This window comes from Euwallacea fornicatus, chromosome 21 (assembly GCF_040115645.1).
Source record: "Euwallacea fornicatus isolate EFF26 chromosome 21, ASM4011564v1, whole genome shotgun sequence".
NCBI lineage: Eukaryota > Metazoa > Arthropoda > Insecta > Coleoptera > Curculionidae > Euwallacea > Euwallacea fornicatus.
The window spans coordinates 3,349,696-3,370,251 of record NC_089561.1 but is presented as its reverse complement, the minus strand read 5'-3'; the positions used below and the strand labels follow the sequence as shown (position 1 = coordinate 3,370,251).

The 20,556-nt window shown below is 36.1% G+C and overlaps 2 protein-coding genes across 8 annotated transcripts in view; one reads left to right on the top strand and one right to left on the bottom strand.

Moving 5' to 3' along the window:
* Ten-a (tenascin accessory) overlaps positions 1-20,556 on the bottom strand; it is a 340,802-nt gene that overhangs the window by 36,033 nt on the left and 284,213 nt on the right. For all 7 annotated transcript variants that reach the window (XM_066294416.1, XM_066294415.1, XM_066294418.1 and 4 more), the window contains 5 exons: positions 14,833-15,108; positions 10,214-10,390; positions 6,499-6,726; positions 3,765-3,950; positions 21-167 (listed from right to left, as the gene is read on the bottom strand). In XM_066294416.1, the coding sequence (XP_066150513.1) occupies positions 21-167; positions 3,765-3,950; positions 6,499-6,726; positions 10,214-10,390; positions 14,833-15,108 (1,014 nt within the window). The remainder of the gene's footprint in view (positions 1-20; positions 168-3,764; positions 3,951-6,498; positions 6,727-10,213; positions 10,391-14,832; positions 15,109-20,556) is intronic.
* LOC136345814 (serine protease SP24D-like) lies at positions 17,256-19,850 on the top strand. The gene is made up of 4 exons (XM_066294431.1): positions 17,256-17,351; positions 17,422-17,624; positions 17,700-17,891; positions 17,945-19,850. Exons 1-4 carry the CDS (start codon positions 17,292-17,294, stop codon positions 18,339-18,341), a joined length of 852 nt encoding a protein of 283 aa, XP_066150528.1. The 5' UTR covers positions 17,256-17,291; the 3' UTR covers positions 18,342-19,850.

Here is a 20,556-nt window from a genome sequence, read left to right as displayed (position 1 = left end):
TGTCGAGAAACGAATATTACCATGATCGTTATCCAGATCATCCTGGCATTCAGCCTCCAAAGCAATGCTGCAGTCAAAACCAGCCCATCCTTCAATGCAAACGCACTTATAAAGCCCTTCTTCCAGGGTGCATTGTCCATGCCCAGAACAAGCGTTTTCACATCCAGCTAAACGACGATAATGGATGAGTTTAGTATACGCCCGCATGTTTTCCCAAATGGAGATTTAAAGAAAACAAATTATGCAATGGTGTTATATCATATTCTGAGCAAAAAAAAATTCGACAAGCTTAGGAACTTCCCTATTATGGAGGATACAGACCCAAGTTTCATAATGCCTCTCACGATGTCGGAATACAAATTAGCTAAATGGGGGAAATATGGCGGGGTAAAAAGGGCTCGAATTTATTTCGTATTAATAATGAAAATTTATTTGTGTCGAGAACAAAGAGACATTATAGTTGGATAGAGACAGAAGGTCTTAATATTCTTTTAATTACGAAATTTTAACAACGACTAACTTGTGGTTAACTAAAGCTGCACTGAGCATTTGAATCCTCACGAAAAAAATACAATTTTTCAAATAGGCCCTTAGCACCAATGAGTTTGAGGCTGGGACAGTGAAATAATGCATTCGCTCATTGTTTTTGATTATATCCATCGCCGATGTGGAGGAAACCTTACGAGGAAATTTCTTTAGACCCGGATTAACTGGCCGTGAAAGTCTTCCCAGAAACGCTCTATTCTTTAAGCCGCTATTATGCTATTGTCATTTGGACCAATGTTTTTGGGACATGTGATATATACGACAATTACCAGCTTCCTTGGTAAACAAGCATTCGCGTACTTAGGGGAATTTCGTGGATATTATAATGAGATTTTGAAAATTTCATGAAGAGCTAATATTTAAAAAAATGCAGATTTCAATGTAGCCCTCCGCTTAGTTAAATTTTGATGGTAAGTCCTCGATTTACAACTTCCTTACCTAGGTAGGTACGCGGAGTCACAAATTTTTTATTTTTCCATACATGATAGAAAAATTTGGTAGTTATATTATGTAAAAGTCTTTATTAAATCAGACAAAAACGATATTTCGAATTATTAGATGCAGCTAATTTAAATTATAATTTTTCTGTGAAAAATAATGACATTTAACCCGAAAAATTGTTCGAACAAACTTAAAGTAAATAGATTTTTAATATTTTAATATTTGGTGGAGCCCTTTTTGCGCGAATTACTCCCCTGCAGACGACTTGGCAAACAATTAACAAAATGTTGCGTCTCTTGGATATCAATGGAATTCCAGGATTCCACGGTATATTTGGTTAAACCGTCCTTAGAGGTGATGGAGGAAGTCCCTGTTCTTTTTCCAACTTCATCCTACAAATGTTCAATAGGGTGCATATCTGGGCTTTGTGGTTGAGTTATTGTTTAACAGTTGCATGTAAGTTTCTCGGATCCAGTTCGGTATTCTTTTTCCTCCAAACTTTTTGATGTCCATCACTGCCGAAAACATTGTATTTGCTTCCATCAGAGAAAAGTACTTTATCCCAAAATGTATTATCCTCAGGTACGTAGTGTTGTGCAAAGTTTAGACGCTTTTTTTAGTTTTTTTGGCTGATATAACTCGTTCATGTATGTCGTTACTTCTTAACAAACGTCTACATAAATCAGGATGGACTTCTTTTCCAAATTGAGTTAAGATGTATCCCGCTAACTTTGGAGCAGAAATAAAAGAATTTCTTACATTTTTACGTAAAAAAATCGCCTCTTCACGTTTTTTTAATTTGTTTGGTCTTCCTGATCAACGTCTATTGATGATATTTCCCTATGTCCTATTATTTTTTAAGATGCACTGAATAGTTGGCTTACTTCTGTTCGAAAAACGAGCAATTTCTGCATGTTTTTTCCCTTCGTTGTGCCACTTTAGTATTAATTTTTGTTTACAAACTGTTGTTCCGTTTCTTTTTTTTGCCATTTTTATAAACAGTCTATGGCCAGAACCGACATTGAGCATTTCTACCTCACAACGTTAACTGACGAATGTTTCTACTTATTGATTAAAATATTATTCGCAATCCGTATAATTTTTTTCTTTTTAAAGTGTTCGAATACTTTTGGGGGTCATAATAAAGATTATCTGAAATGCGTCTTCAATAGAACGGCATTTGTTATCTTTTTTGTGTTTATTTACCTATATGCATTCCATTCTTGATAGAATAATTTAATTTGCCATACGCAAAGTAAATAGCAATATAATATTAATTTATGTTTCGTTCGAATACTTTCGTGACTCACTGTATATAAACGAACAACATTCCAAAATGAAGAAACGGTTCGAGAATGTGTGAAAATACCTAAAAGAGTCCCTCAAAGAATGGAAGAGATATTCGCGCCTCAATGATTTCATTCTGAAGGAATTTTAATATATGATAGGCACCGATTATATTCAGAAATTCCGGAAACACACAGTTTTTGCGGACTGTGTCCTGACTAAGGTATGATTCATACGACGTTACTTGCACAGGGAAAGAAGGAGAATGTACGAGTTCTCCATTTTCGAAGTTTTTTAGGAACCGTTTTTCGACATAAACCTCCCTTTTCAATTCCATAATGAACCTGGGATTCCTCAATTGCGATCCAGCATCAGGCAAAATTGGGAATTTCTCAAAAGTGACTAATACTCCTCGAAAAGAGCTGACCATGCCTCCAACTAAATCAATCAAAACTTGGTCCTTCGATGGATTTTTTAAAAGTCATTCGAATTCCTAACCGGTACAGAATGACCCTTATAATCCCCTCATTTAGAATTCAATGATTTAAATACAAAGTTGCCTTGCCAATTATAGCTAAATTGCCCTCCCATTATTACGCTATTTTAAGCCAACTTTTTACATCCCTCTCGTTCTTGAACTTTTCTAAAAGTCCTTGCAGTTATATTCAGCCAATTAGTATTCTTATGTCGTGCCAAGCATTATGAACCTCGGAGAATTGAGCCTATCATAATGGCGAACTCCGGAGTCTTGGAATAGCTCTCCCCCCATAACGACTGAACAATTTGTTACACTCTGTCACTCAGAGGATTGCAGGCTCAGTTCTTCTATTATCCAGGTTTCGGTTCCATATTGGGCAAAAGACAATTAAGTCAGAGAATCGATTTCATGAAAATTTCCAAGCCTTTCTAATCATCTCCCGATGTTATTCCACACCGCGAAAATTTGTTTGTCTTCAATTTGTGCGGATGCCACCGGCGCTTGCATAATTGACGTAGACTATTGATTTTACAAATTTAGAACGGCTTCCATCTCTCGATTTCCACTTGTAATCGAATTTCACTCCCTCCGAAAAGAGGCAGGATACCCTTCTTTCTAAGGGATGATTAAACCCTTTCATTAATTAAAAATCCAAAGACTGTCGTTCACGTTTTCGGTTTTCACTGCGTTAACGCTATGTAGGGGATAATTAATTTTTGAGTGTCCGTCACCCCATGGGATGTTGATGGACGTTATCTTTATTGGCCCATGTTAGAGAATTTTGAATTTGAACTGCAAGGAAAAAGAGGAAAACAACTTCACATTACATAAAGTTCGGTGACCACGTAATAATTGGATCCCCAGAGACGTTCTAACGATGGGGTCTCGGTAATAACTCTGGCGGTAAATATTTGTTATTGGGCATTTCGTATGATTTATTTTTTCTGCAAGTAGCGGGGACAAAAGCAATAATAGCGGGGATAGAAATAGATGTCTCTTCGAGCGAACTTACGTAAGGTACAGTGACGTCCGTTCCACCCTTGGGAGCAAACGCAAGTTCCGTTCTTGCACTGGCCGTGCTCTTGGCATCTCGAATCGCACGGAAGCTGTTCGCAGCGCGAACCAGTCCATCCTGGATCGCATCTGCACTTTCCTAATTCGCAGTGACCGTGATCGCCACAGTCCAGATTGCATACAGCTGAAACAAAATATATATTTATTCCAAGATATCAAATTGATGCCTTTATGTTACTAAACACACACGATTCGCAATATTACGTGTAATATTAATGTGTCTTATGCCACTACCATTGATCCAGTATTAATGCTAATAGTTATTTGCGAGCAGCGGACTGAACAAAGACGATTACGCTTCTGGCCGAAATTTGAGACCCGACGGGAAGCTTATCTTATACAGGGTAAATTCGATGTCTGGTTTGGAACTAGTTTTTTAAAGAAGCAAAAAAAATACGGACAACATTTTTTTAGGTCTGACCCTTTCTTGTGGCACGTCGTTGAGTTTTACACTCTTTTTAAGGGTGAAAATTACCCTCAGCTGTTCTTCCAAATTTAGAGATACGCATAGTAATGGCTCATTAGAGCGGGCGTAAAAAAGGAGTTAAACCACACCAATGAAGTTAATTGTTTCACTATAAGAATTGTTGGTGGAAAGGTTGCCAGGAAAAAATGTCCGGCATTTTTTTTCCCGACAACCTAAAGTTAAGTTCATTTTTTATACTACGTAGTAGTACTCCTGGGATCATTTGTCGGATGTCGTGAATTAGTCTTTGCCTCAGTTGCTCCAACTTTTTCGGATCTGTCAAGTAAACTTTGATTTTCATGTAACTCCAAACGAAATAATCCGAAGGATTAAGATCTGGCAATCTTGGCGGCCATTCAATTGTACCCCTTCTTCCGCCCAACGATTTGGAAATAGCTCATTCAGATGTCGAATATTATGAGCGCAATGGGGTGGAGCCCCGTCCTGCTGAAACCATATTCGATCGTCACGAACGCCTGCTTCTGCACGATGAGGCAGTCAAGCAGTCAAAACTGGAATAAGATCCTCCTGTAGAAAATCACGTTATGTAGGGTCGCGTAAATAGTTTTCAAGAAATATTGGTCCATTGACGTGATCATTAATTATTAACTTTTTGTGGTCGCTAAGTGTGAGTTTTGCGTAACCAATGAGGATTCCCCCTGGAGCAATATCGGCAGTTCCGCTTATTTACTTCATTATTTAGTGCAAAAGTACGATCATCTGAAAGAATGAACGCACGTAAAATCTATCGAATGCTGGCCAAATTCACTCATCATAATTTCGCAAAGCCGAAGACGACGCTCCAGATCGTCTTCCATTAACTCTTGTACCATTAGAATTTTGTACGGGCGCATCTTACATAATTTCGTTAACCTCTGTGCAGACGTATGGCTGATGTTGTTTTCTCTTGCAAGTTGCCGAACTGAGTAATAGAATTTTCTTGGAGAACAAGTAAAACGTTTAATTGTTTGCCTTCATCCATTACTCGAGGATGCCTGTGTCTTGATATCTCCCTCACGTGGCCCGATTCACGATAGCGTTTTTTGATTTTACTTATGGTGCCCTGTGAAATTGGTTGTAAATCAGGGTGATTTCCTTGAAACAAAGCCACAAGGTCTGCCAGACTATTACCAACCCTAACGTCATTAAAGTTTCGAAGCTGAGCGATTCAGTTAAACAACCTACAGATATGATTTTGAATACTTAAGAACACAACAGCAGCTTACAATTGCGGTCAAATTTAAAGTGGATAGCATACAATTGTTGTTAATGTCTCTAAATTACCGAATAAAAATTTTACAATTTTTCAAAAATTTAATTAAATTTGTCAACAGACGATAGTGTGATTTAATTCGTTTTTTATGCCCTTTCTAATGATCTATCACAATACATATCTTTATAATTGGAAAAAAATTGGGGGTAGTTTCTGCCCTTAAATAGGGTGTAAAATTTAATGCGATGTCACAAGAAAGTGTCAAACCTAAAGAACGGGACTCGTATGTTTTCTTTTTTTAGAAAATCAACGTGCAACGATATATCGCATTGGTTCCGGTTAAATGTGGTGCTTTGTATATTGTTATTCGGTCAAACACACGATCCCTCTTTAGACTCGTGTGGATACAGTGTTCGGATTTGGAGCATTTTGACAAGAAACTCCCATTTCCCGGCTAGGTAGGGAAAAACTAGCGTACATGTCAAGAGCTAGATTTTTGAAAAAATAGTAATGGAGGAAACCGGATTTCAATATTTTTACAGTCCATGGCGCCAGAGGGCGTTTTTTAAATTTCGACCATTTTGAAAATTCCTCATAACTTTTTTGTTTAGAATAATATTGAAGTAAAACAAAAACACTCTTAACGCACGTGTTCGGTGTTATTCCAGCGGCGTGCTTAGTTTTTTGCTGCAACGTATTGTTTCGGCAAAAACCGACATAATTTGTTTATTTTAAGTGAAAATTACAGTCGGCTATGACTTCAAAAAAATTATGTAAGTATGTCTATACTTATTTTCTTTACTTTTTTATATTAGTTATATTATTTTCTTGGGAAATTTGCTGATCTATTAGCCGCAATGGCACAAATTTTTGACAATCCTTATTGGCATCAGAAGAATTATGTGAATTACGGGTATCTAGCCAGAAATTAATTCTCCTTATGGCACACATGTTGAGCAATTTGACTCAAGCTCTTACGTTATATATACTTACGCTGAGAACAATCGGACCCAGTCCAATGGCGATTGCACACACATTTCGCAGTCTCCAAATCGTAAACTCCATGATCGGTGCAGGATGGCAGACACTTGTGAACTTGCTCATCAATGGAGTCACAATTGGCACCCTTCCATCCAGCCTTGCAGTAGCATTGACCATTGACACAAGCCCCATGTTCTGAGCAATTTGGGTCTTTGCAATCGGTTTCGTCACAAGCTTCACCTGAAACAACAAATTCCTAACTAGCACTATTTTCTCAGAAATGAGGGTTTCAATTTAAATTAGCTTGCTCTAAATTAGAAACAGTGTTGAAAGTAAGTGGCACTCGAGAACTTCTCGGGAAGAAAACGACGAAGAGTTCTCATTGGAGGTTTTCAAAACTTGTTTCTGCTTACTCTCGGTGCCAAAGTAATTATTTCACGTTAGAGGGTTATTATTTTCGCTAAGAAAGCAATTTGCATCCGTTCCGAGGAGCAGGTACAAGTCCCGGTTAAAGTTTGGCTAATTATCATCCCGAAACAACAAGGCTGTTGAGAAAAATTATAGCTCGGATAAGATAATAATTATGGAAAATATGACTTCCATTGTTAGTAGCAGTTAATTGAAAAATTACTAATAGGAAGAAGGGAAAAATCAAGTCAATGGTGATTTAAAAACTTGAAGGAAGCGCAACTTTGTTGATATATAGGGAAGAGTTTTTAAAAGTATAAATCCCAATATCTTGGAAATTATATCGGCAATGGAAAAATCCGAAAACCCGTCTACCGTAAAGTCATGGGAGAAGATGATTGAGGGTATGAGAAACTCACTACCCTCTACCAAATGCGTTCGAACTATTCCAAGTCATTTTTTAAAAAAGCACGAGGATGGTTGCGACATATCGTCGGAAAGCATTATCAATAAGCTTTTCAATAGTACAAAAGTTTCGGGAGTTCCGTCCTCAAATGTGTCCGATAAAGCCTAAAATGCAAAATCCACGAGAATCAAATGGTTTTCAATCAGCAATAAGTAATAGAGCTGATAATTAATTCAAAATTTTATTGTAGTTAAATCAAATCCTAAGATATGCCGTTCAAGATTAAAATTTTTTTTATGATGGATGTTCGTTATATTCAGGTTCTCGACATACATAGATATCGAAGAATTAATTATAATATTAAATATAAAAGAGCAAGTATTTTTCTTTTATCGGTATTTGTGAATATCTGCCTACCAGGTGAATCGTCGAATCCTGCTTATTATCCGAGTTTCACTTCGCGCTTCTTCTCGCCAAGTTTCAATTGAAACATGGTTTGTTCATTTGCAGAACAGGTTGAAATCGTTTTTATTTACGGTACTGAGGAACGTTGTTTTTTACGGCTCACAGAAATATTTCACTAGTGATATCATGGAACAAACATTAATCCTTCCTATGTTATGAAATACTTACAGAAATTTGAAGAATCCGGTTCTGTGGCCGATAAAAAAAAACAACACAGGACATTACATGAGTTCACTCAAATCGAAATTCTGGAATAACTTGCCCAAAATCCATCATTGTTTATACGTCCGGCATCCACTTTGTGTGGACGATCAACTGTATCGGTCCAAAAAGTTCTAAAATTACACAAATTTCATTCGTACAAAATTCCACTTCATCAGGCATTGAATGAAGATGACCCAAATCGATGAATTGAATATTGCGAAGGTAATGCAAGAGTTAATTACCAACTAGCCCCGACTACTGCTGAACGTTTGCTTCAGTGATGGACGCATAGTTTACTTGAATGGTACTCTCAATAGCCATAATTGTATAATCTGGAGTGATTCAAACCCTCATATTATGAGAGAAGAAAACGCTCAATATCTACAAAAACTGAATGTTTGGGCCGGGATTCCTGGAGATGCCATCATAGGACCTTTATCTATTGACGTTAATTTGAATGGGGAAATCTATCGCGACCTTTCAGAAAATGCTTTTAAGCCATTGATAATCCATTAACTAGAGAATGAGCAGGACGAAAAAGGCGAATTGCAACTGGATGAAAATTTGCTAAGATTTCAACAGGATGGGGCACAGCCACATTTTGTTTTGCCCGATAGGTAGTGGTTGGATAACAATTACCCCGCAAGATAGATGGGAAGGAGAGGAACAATAGGATGGCCCCCTAGGGCTCCCGATCTCCCGCCCTTGGATTTCTTTTTGTAGAGGCAGTTGTGTTACCGAGTGTCGTGTAATTCCTAAGGAAATTTCATCACACCCTCGTTCATCTTCTTCCGTCATATTATGGTAGAAGTGTTTTTGGATTTTTCCATTGTCTGCCCGATTTTCAAGATATTGGCATTTATATTTTTAAGGAGCCCACCATGTATGTAGTTGTAGTAAAATAATGTAAAGTACTGGGACATTGTGAAAGGTCGAAACGTCTTTTAGCGGGAGATTAAGCCTATTTTAACAATTTTTAAGTCCCAAATAAAGGAAGCTTCGTTTTCAGCCACAGCTAGGACCCATACACATCCCTAATATGCTGAAAAGATGGGCCGAATATACTTCTTGACTTAGGAAATATTCTTAAAAATATTGAGGCATCTCCGACGCTTAGTTACCTCACGTGAAGATTTATACCGGTTTAAATATTGGCAAATCTCAAATCAAAGGTTTTAAACCGTTTATATACGAACGTAGCAAATGTCTATGTATGTGCCTAAAAATCTGAGAATACGAGCTGGATTTGACTTTCCAATTTTTTAAGGATTTATACGAACACACACAAGAAAGAAAACAACAAGAGCTTTTACTGTTGTTAGTTTCCAAAACATACATAAGTATAAACAACCAGCTTTTATTTTATGAACTGAAATATCATGTAATTACTATATCCACTGACGCTTTAACAAATTTAAAAGAAGAATCCTCTTCAACAAATATAAATATGCTTCGTGTTTAAAATGATTACTTGAGGCATGAAACATATTTAAAAAGCGAAACGGGATTTATTTAAATGCAAAATATTTCTTTTTATTTTACTGATAGTATTTACTTAGTTTAGATCCTGTTTACTGAAAACTCCAACAAACAAAACAAGATACCATTTCGTGCCCAATACATATTTGGAATTAACATCAAAGTAAATACCAGCAAAATTTCATACCGGAGAGATTATTGCTATATCTATTTTATTACCAGTTTATTCAAGTTTTTGATATAATCCAAAAGAAAAACAGTGATTGCCTCAAATCCAGTAGGTTTTCCCTCTCATTATTTAAACCCTCCTAGACGAAGCTGCTGAAATTTCCATTTACTTCTAATCCAATCAGGCGTTTAATCAAATAAACAAGCCAAGAAACAGAAGACATTCAGACGTTTTACAGACTCTAACAAACTCCTAGAATTTCAATCAGTTAAGTAAAATAGGCGATAGTCCGTAAAGTGTTTTTATTTCACTGTAAAAGTCGACCACTAATCTGATTAAATTCATTTGCTGTTTTTGAATGCCAAAACGAAGTCGGATTTAAACAGTTATTGCACAGGAGGGAGTATTGAAGAGTACTTTTAATCTGGATGCGGGAAAGGTATAGCATGGATATCGCCTAAAGGGGTTTCTTCGGTGATAAATAAATTAGTGGCCGCACCCAAAGAGGAAGATTATCGACCAAGGCAGCAGAACCCCCAGACCTCGGTAAAGTAAATCTCTACCTGAATTAGATCTATTGGGAATTCGTTAATTACCTTTCCATCCAGGTTTGCACTGGCAAAATCCACGGACGCATTTGCCATGGCTGGAGCAATCGGCAATGCGACAATCTCCTTCTGGGATATCGCATTCTGGCCCTTTCCAGCCTTCTTCACAATGGCAAATTCCGCCGCCATATTGCCCATGGCCGGAACATAAAACTGGACACACACCTGGAATCAGAAAATATCGCATATTAGTATAACAACATTGGAATTAATCAAAGACAAGAATTTTGCGATCCTCTTAAAGAGGATCGAAAGTGAATTTTAGATTTTTTCTGTATCTTTCGTATGATTTTTTCCACCCTCCTCGTTCTTTTTTTGAATCGAATGGAAGAAAAAATGAAGCCTTAACCACTCAAGCTCAAATTTTTCATTTATTCAAAGGTTCAGTTCCTTAGTTGCACCAAGATATACGCGTGTTGGAAACCTTTTTTTTCTTGTCTGTTTTTAAGTGCTCATTACTGGACTCAACAGTCTCTTAAACATTAATTGATGGATGATGGGGACCAGTGGGATAGTGCGGCCCGAACATCTGTTCTAACAGAAAATAATCTTTACAAGACCTAATGAACAGAGAAAATTTTGGGAATTTTTAACTACCGAAACAGATGTCTTGCACCAATAAATTTTTATACTTAATATTACCTAAATATTGCATAATTTTCGCAATTAGAAATAGATCGCTTGCGCCGATGAATGTAGGTTTTGTCTTGTTAATGCTGAGACGAAGAAGTAGAATGTTTAGTTGCCAACAACATTGTAGCGTAGAGGAACATGGATAATAATGTGGTTACAAGCAAGAACATTTGCTTTCGAAACATGGAAAATTATGTAAATTTGCATATACAAAAATATATGTTCTGCACCACTGATTTTTGGGCTGAATTATCACCCAAATATTGCGTGAAAATACGAAAATTCGTAGCTCAAAGAAAACTGAGGGAAATTACTGCCAATAATCAACTTTTTGTCAGACCTCACTTTAGGTTTCTGTTGCGCCCTATTCGTAAAATTCAACATTTTCTACTTCTTACGAATAATTTTCCGAGAATTTAAATTACGAGTCTCTTCTTGTTATGCGAAAGCAAAAATTCTGGAATTTTGTTTCATATAAATTTGTTCTTGAAAAGTTCGCAATTTGCTTTCAGTCTAAAGTGGGCAAATTAAATTTTTCCAACAGTTTTAAACTTTCTAAGCCAAACGTTACGCCGATCTTAAAGTTTTTGGGGGGTTTCGCTTTTCAAACTCTGATTTCAAGTTTCGACTGCTTAATATTCGTTATTGCAGAGATAAAGGCTTCAACCTGATTTTCGTAAAATTCTGTATTATGAAAGTTAGCAGGATTCAACAGATCCTCCTACGCTCCCCTTTATTGTCGACGGACATTAGGACCGTGCTGGTGTAGAGTACAGATTATTTCCGCCATTGAAAAAAAATGAATTAATGATAAAAAAATTGCAAATTAAACCATAAAACGCATCTCTCCTGGCCGGATGTTCAAATAGAATATTTTCCAATAACTCCTACTTTAGCCTCTTTTCATTACTCAACGATAGAATTAAAAAGCTCTCTATATTGTCGATTCATTGTGCCTGCGCTAACGGCACCAGGACTATTAAAAATTAACTACAAAAGAATAAAAGGAAGCGACCATTTATCAGATTCCTGCAAAATTTCCAAATAGGGTGGTAGTAAAGTGGACGCATTCGAGCTTTCACCTTTTCAAAGGGGAAATGTGAATTAAATTTTACAGAAGCAACGAAGGGCTGAAATTAAAAATTAAAAAATTGGTTATCGGCCGAATTATAAAAGGCTTTACATGCAGATTCGAACCATGTCCCTAATTCGCATTTATCACTGTCTAGTCAAGGGCTTTATTCAAGAATTTCACTAGTCATCAGGGATTAAATTAAACACACGTAATATTTTAACTAGGGTTGGTTTGTTACCTGTCCAGAATAATCGAGGGACTCGCATCACCCTTTCTTGGGCATGTTTGCCCTTTATACTACAACAGTGTTGCTGGAAGTGAGATATCTTCTCGGGTTTCCTGCTTTAAATAGGGTTTAGTCATTTAGTTGATTGTGTCTTCAGATAGGAAGACAAAGGACATTTAGGTAGGCAATCAGACTTACTTCCTACCACTCCTTATCATTCCAAGCTTAACATAGTTTATGGTTTCGTCCTCTTGCCCTTCCCAATTTTTTATAATTTTTTAATCGACAAAACACAAAGATGAACTCTACATGGATCCATTTATTTACCTATACCAAATCCACAATGGCTGACGTCCCATGTGGCCATTATGTATGGTACGGGATCGAATCGGACCTGCAGTTGAAATCGGCGTATTTACCTTTTATATAAAGAGGATTTGCTCGATATCGCTGAGGCTCAACTCTAGCACAGATAGAAAGAATCCAAAGCTATTGATCTAGGGGATTAGGGCTGATGATTTCCTTGTATCAGGTTTTTTGGGGTGGACATATCGAAGCGGTCTAAATATTCATGTTGAGGGGAGATGATATGAAGTCCGTACTCAGCAGAGTTTAGCGATATGGAAATAGGCGAACGGTACTACTGTAAATGCAGAGAACCCAATAGAAATTAAATTTTTTAGGGCAGATCGCCAATTGTAAGTGTAAGGAAGTCAAAATTGGGTTTATGAAGTCTATAAGTGGTTTTGGGATAGAGATAAATATTTTGACAATTTAAAGGAAATTCATTACGCAATCGCATATTTCGAAATTTGAACTGGATCGGATCCTGAAATCAGATGCACATCTAATCTGTAAATTTGCTCATTTAGAACTTGTGCCAAGAGGAGTTTGCCTCCCAACTGTTTTTTCTTGTCAAAAGTTACATGATAAATTTGATGAATAAACCGAAGCTCAAGGTAAATTCTTGTCAAATTCCTTGGTGCAAGGGCCTATTATTAGCATGAAATTCCCGAATTCAAATCCCGGCTAAACCGATAATTCCTTATTCTAATAACGGCGGAGTCCCGAGTTTAAATGCAGGAGCTTTATACTCGTTTCTGAGTCCTAAAGTCCTGAGTTCCGGGTAAAACTTGTAGGTAGTTTTCCTCATTCAAATTCCCGCAGAGTTCGAATATCAGATAGAGCTGGTTCCTCGTTCATTTTTCCCAGACTTATGTGATCCAATCCGGTTAGAGCTTATAGCTTTGTGGTATCATTTTTCCGAGAAGCAAAACCTTTTTTTTCATTTCTAGGTCCCTAAACCTATGGTCTCAACCACGATCCTGTTCCTCTTGCTGCGATGCATTTTTACCAATTTCTACATCAGTTTAAATAAGTTTAAGTCGAGGTACCAGTCAAAATTTTCCAAACCATTATTTATCTCAGGATTCATCAGTGTCTTCCTTTGGAAATTTGCAACTGCTCTTAGAGTGTAACGATGATTTTTGTGTAATGTACCAGGTGATTCACAGAAGCACTAAAGATCAATACTTATTTAAGCCTGCAGATTTATAGAAAGCAAACTTTAGGATTCGACTAGCTAGACCTCTGATTGAATAATCCATTTATGCCTCAAGTGCACGACATTTAGGATGCAGTGTTTGACATGAACCTGAAGATGAAGAACGCAAACTTTATGATTTTGAAATCCTTGAGAAAGCTGAAAGACAATATAAAATTCTTCGCCGAGGCAAAGCCGAAGTAGGTAACAAAAAGATTAAAAAGGCCCACTTCTTTCCGCATTTTCTCTTACAGACTGGCTGCCTCACCAACTTCTTTTCGATTTATGTCCCTAGTGTCGACTACTTTGTATGAAATTTACAGGGTGATTTATGGAAAGACAGAGCAGTGCTTCAAATAAGCCTCAAGATAAATATATATATATATATATATATATAAAACGAACTTCATAATTTGAAAACCTTTCGAAAGCTGCAACACAACATAAAATCCCATGTTTAATTCCACTGGGGCAGAGTCAAAGTTGGTAACAAAAAGACTTAAAATTCGCACTTGGTTTTCGTTGCCACTCCTTACTGCACTGAAAATTGAATTTTACGCCAGTGTCGTACTCCAAACCTCCCGAATAATCCAATTAAAACATGTCGAATTTCTAGCTCAAGAGTTCGCTTTTCCGTGTGCTTAATTTAATGAGTTTAATGAAATAACCTTGTTTTCCCAGATATTTTGAAATTGCACTCGCCCAGGAAATAACTATGGAATGCTTCGATGGGTTTTAATGGTTCGACCAGATTTAGCCGCACATTATTTTGCATGTTTATTGTTGATTAAAACCCACATCCAGGGCCCCATTCGAGTAGCGTGCTCCGGAGGAATTCTTCGCTTAAAAGAACATCGAATGTTTTAATAATTTAATGTCGATTCGTAAAAGAGCGTTGCTTCCCTCGAACATTGCACAAGAGACTGTAAAAATGTAATTTAACCGCTTTAAAAGTCTGTCCACATTTTACGTCAATGCGAACCCTTCGGGAGGTTTTACATTTTGCCGGACCGTGTTGGTATTTCGAATACAATTCATATTTTGTGACGAGACAGGAAAAGCGCAATTTTCCAGGTTTCGTCAAAAATTGCAATGCGAATGATTCCCTATTCTAAACGATGAATACTTACTTTTCGAACAGTCAATCCCTTGAAAGCCATCGATACAATCGCATTTTCCCAAGTAGCAAGAGCCTCTTCCGGAACAGTCGTTTGGACAAGTGGTGCTTACTCCTTCCGCCTCAGAGATTACTAAGGATACGCTGTATGGTTGCAATTCGTCATTGTAAACCGAGATAAACCAGCGACCTGTATCCAGATACTGCTGCAAGCTAACGTTCACCATCATCGATTCTGCAAAGTCAGCTTCGCGTTTGCTGATTATGTGTCGCTCGTCGCTGGGAATATCTGGAATTACAAAAAGACACACGTGTGTATATCTCGTGGCTGTTACTGCGGCTATGTATGAGAGAAACAAGCGAAAAGTTCTTTTGTATTCAGCCATTTTGGGTGCCTTTGTCCCTTTACGAGCCGCGAGCTTCGGTTTCCGTTTTCAAGGGATTTGACCTCACAGATTTGACATAAAGTTTGTTCCTTTTAATACAAAATATCAACCTCTGTATTGACTTAAAATAAGAAAGCTACGTTGAAAAGTTTCGCAATAAATTTAATGTTCAATGCTAACTGTTCCCAAAAGCGCCAGGGATATACAGGGCAATTCATGATAGGTGCTATATTTAAAGTTCTGGAGAAAAAACGGTAGTTTGTTCAAATTTGGCGCAGGGCCAAAGTAGATAATCGAAATTGCTCCCAATACGTCCCTGCTTTTCATATCGTTGTAGACGATTTTTCAAATTCTACAGCACATCTGCAGCATTCGGTAAACACTGAATCGTGAGCGAATCACAGCACTGGAAAGACCGGAAATATTCCAGATTTATAATTCCCATTTTTTATGCTACTGGTTTTTACGTGAAATCTGTGCTTCTTGGCTGCAAATGGATAAAGTTTTTCAAAACAGCCTTACAGTACTCAATGTGCAGTATTTCCTTAGGGCTTACTAATTTTGGTGTATCAGATTTTTCCGAATTTGTACAGATTTTTTTAAATTTGTGAATGACAAACCACAATATTCTTACTTTACATTTTGACAAATTCCAATTAGATTCGGGCACCCTTTTGAAGTTCCAAGGTTTAATCCTATTCATTTTCATTTTTTTGAGTTATATTAAGTTATTCAGACAGTGTGCAAGAGTTCCGATATTAATTATAATCTCGAAAACGGAGGGAGACACGAAAAAACATTACGGAACAGTTAAGCTGGGCGCTTAATTAGTCTATTCGACAAAATTATGAAAATTGCAAACATTTACTGGGGTGGAAATTTCCGGCAGACCAACCCGTGGGTATGCCCCCGAAATTAATGGAAGAACTCTGATATATTCAAAATGCAAACCATAAACTTGTTATTAAATTGAGAAAATTTGAGTTAGATTGAAGTTGATTAACAAAAAATAGTTAACAAACCCTTTAGTTTGGCAATTAAGCGATTCCCTACATACATATATCTACAGAAACCCTTTTCTTTCCTCTGACCCAAGGAATATCCCTTTAAATACATGTATGTTGCATATTGATGAAGGATCTTGTATTGTATTTGTTGGTTTGTCAGGGATTGTTATTGTATCTACGAGACTGAAGGGCAGAGAGACTTGTACTGTTCACCTTAAAAGGTTAGTTTGGGTATAGACACAATCTATTCGAAAAGTGACAAGTACTAAAATGAAAATTAATTACTGATAAAAAATCGATTATTTGAAGAGAGTTAAAATTATTATCAAAACATATTAGGTCAGATATAACTTACACCATTAAGTGTATTGTGAGTTCCCCGTTCAAAAAGTCATGTTTTATGACCTTCATTGATCCGTTCTATGGTCTTCTGTGAAGACAAAATTAAATAAACACAACTCGTATATTTTTTAAATTATTGAGGTATAATAACTACAATAGATAAAAATTGAGTGATTATTTAACTATACTTTGAATGATACTAAATAATTCATGTTAATTTAATAAGCCTGATAAGAGTTGAAGGTGCCCTATTAATACTGACATGGATTATTGTACAGGCTGCCTCAATACTGCTAATAACTTGTACCGGCTAAATGGACAGAAGCTTTTATGTTGTGAGAGTACCAAAATGGAGGGTTTATTGGCGGAAAGTCTAAGCATTAAGAGAGGCAGAAGTTTTCTTTCAATACTCCCGAGATTTCACAAACTTTATAAAACAAATTAAAAAATATGTTCCTAACATTGAAAAAATTCAGAAAAATAAATCATAAAGATTATTAAAAAAATAAAAGAAAAATTATGATTATATCGAAAAATACCAAAAGCATAAATCCTGGTTGGGTTTTAATTTATTGAGACATGCGGTATAAATATCACTTACTTTAGATACCAAAATGGTAATTACTATTCTCGAAAACTTTTCCAAAACCATTACCTATATAAAAGGAACAACTTTCTTCAAGCATCATAAGTTTGATATCCGCTCTCCTCTTTCAACAGTTAAATCGGGAGGAAAAATGTCAACTTTTATCAAAGCTTTGTTTGTTTTGACGTGGTTGGTTGCAACTTCCGAGCAAGTAAGTAGCATTCACAAATCTCTCAGAAAATATTTTTGACACAAATAATCCTCTTTAACCGTTCTTGCAGGCTCCTGTACACGAAAGGATTATGAACGGGCATACCATCCCAAACCCCAGTAGTTATGGAGGATATGGCGTTCATATAATTACAGAGGAATACACAGCGAAAAATGGAATAACCTACAGTCCTTCGGCATGTGGTGGAACTCTCATAAGCTCCAGAGTTATTGTGTCTGCCCAACATTGCTTTGTAAATCCAACCACCCTCATGTAAGAACCGTTTCCCGAAATGAAAAATTCAATTTCCCGTAAGAGCTACTTACGAATCTTTCGACAAAATTTTAGAGGAGCAAGAAAAGCTACGTTCTACATTGACACTGTCTCCTATAGAGCTGAAGCCGGAGGGAAAATTGTGAGTTGTGAAGATTGTTGGGATAATTATCCCGGTTATAAAGGTGCTATCAATGGATCCCAAAACGATCTAACTGTAGTCACTCTACCTGAGCCCATAGATGTCAAAAATATCATGCTACCAACGTAAGTGGGATCACATACAGATAAAAACGCATTTTTTAAATATTACTATGCAGACTTCCACCAGAAGACCAAACCATCAAAGACTACGCCAACAAATCGGTATTTATCGTTGGTTGGGGTTTTGATGAGAATGGCGACCAACCCCAAACCCTAAAAGGGGTTTACATGCTCATTTCATCCTACCAATATTGTCAAATAGAGAAAAAAAACTTCCCAGAGCACATATGTGCTAAAAACATTAACAATAATACTGTTTGTTCAGGAGATAGCGGTGGTGGAGCTGTTGTAGACAACCAATTAATAGGGATAGCGTCGTTCATTTATCCACCTCCCGAGAACCCTAAAGATGTGTGCTTCGAAGTCGAATACGTAGCATTTATTACCCCGCTTGACAAAAATTATAGGCGTTTTATAGAAACATCTTTGAAAAAAGCTGAAAATAATGCCTAAAATATTTTTATTGAAGTATTTATAGTTTCAGCAAGTGTTCCATGCCCTTCTTATAATTGTTCGTATACAGGGTGTCCCACAAGTGTTTCATTATATTTCAGTGGGTAATAGTACATTGAAAAATAATATGACTCCCTATATAAACCATATTCCAATAATGCTTCATTAAGAAGATACAGGGTGTTAAACTTTACTACCTGGAATTTTTCAACGTATCAGAGTATCAATGAACAGGCGAGCTCAATTATGTATTGAACAAAATGGCCACCAATTTGAACAATTTCTATAATGTTATAGCAAATTAATAATATTTAAAACAAACTTAATATTATTAAAACCATTTAGAGAATATCGTGCATATAGACGGTATTCAATTTTTTACTGACAAACGATACGTCGGACGAAAAAGAGTCAAGTGAGCATTTTTCTTCTAAATGAAATTAAACTTCTAAAAATAATTTTTATTTTGATAAAAAGCAGTGGCGCACCATGTTTTTCTTTAAAAATGTGCTGAGAGGTGTCCGTACGCACGTCACTGGTGAAACGAAAAATAGCCCTTTTGCATAAATAAATGCGTCTACATTAACTCTCAAAACATGCCAAATTTCACTTACATATCTCAAACGGTTTTGAATATATCAATAAAAGTTAGATTTTTTAAGTAAAGTTTAACACCCTGTATCTTCTTAATGAAGCATTATTGGAATAGGGTTTATATAGGGAGTCATATTATTTTTCAATGTCAACCCACTGAAATATAATGAAACACTTGTGGGACACTCTGTATATTATAATACTTTTTTTATATTAAACGAAAATGCTTAATTTTCAAACGGGTAAAGTGTAAAAGTGAACACCAAAACTAAAATTATCTCTAAATTTAGTACTGAATTTTTAACAAAAACAAAAAGTTTCTATTAAAAAAAACAAATGTTTTTTTGTATATAAATATTTTTAAGAATTTTTTAATTGTATTAACAGAAATATTTATTTTTTTAATGGAATTAAAAAAACAAATTAAAAAAAAATCATATTTCAAAAATGTTCTCATAACGTAGGTTTGCATCATTACAATAGAGTTTTAAACATAAAGGTTTAAACATCCATCTGTAATTATGTAAGCAACAGATATAACTCACTTATCATGACATGGTTGTTGTGGTTAAATGCTAATCTATCAATGTGTTCCAGCTAAATACTATTAATTTAATGGTAGGAAATAGAAAAATAGGTTTAGTAAATGTTTAGATGTGTTTTAATGTTATTGCCCTAATGGTAGCTTGTGGTTCCCTCTACACGACACAACTAAACCGTTTATAAATTAAAATTTTTCAACTCAAAAACCCCCGAATACGGCATTTCCCAAATTTAGCTGGAAGAGATCGGAAGATGTCAAAGAATACGTGATTTAGTTTGTCAACTTCGATATCTGATATCTTGAAAACTAAACGAGCTAGGACACATGTTTGTCAGAAGTTTCTATCATAAATAAAACTAGTTGAAAAATCACCTTGTGAAATATTCAAATTACTCAATAACACCCTGTATATTTATATACCCAAGAATAGCAAAAATATTAGGAAGAACGGAAAGTAAGCGGCGAAAAAAACATAAGTCGACACGAAAAGGACCAAGAAAAGAAAAAAATTCAAGAAAAAAATAAACTTAATAAATTTGACACAATCTTCGACAAAAAGTAAACTTTAAGGTGGAATATAGAATGTTGTTGAGTTCTTTTAAGAAAACGAACTGGCGTTCAATACCATCGCGTATCTCGGAAATGGTTAAAGATGATTATAGAAGCATAACAAAAAAAAATGTTTCTATACTCTTCTATATGTCTACATATAAAGAGACGTTGAGCGAATTCTTTAAAGTAGAAAAATGGGCATTAAGTATACGCGCATAACTCGAAAACGGTTAGAGATATGTTTCGGAAAACATATTTTTTGAAGCAGATCTAAGGAGATTAAACGTTACTGTGCCATTGGCGATTGGATTATGATTGACTATACCTTCCTTCAATAAAGCAGCAAATTAAAATAATTTTATAGCACAGTTTCGAGTAGAATGCCTAATTTTCTGGTATCTATGTTCAATTTTGCAAATATCCGATAGAGCCAGATTAAACCGGACTCTTCCATAGCGGCAGAGTACAAATATAACTGCACGTAATGTATAATCCCCTATCCGATATGAAATCTCGTGCACGTAT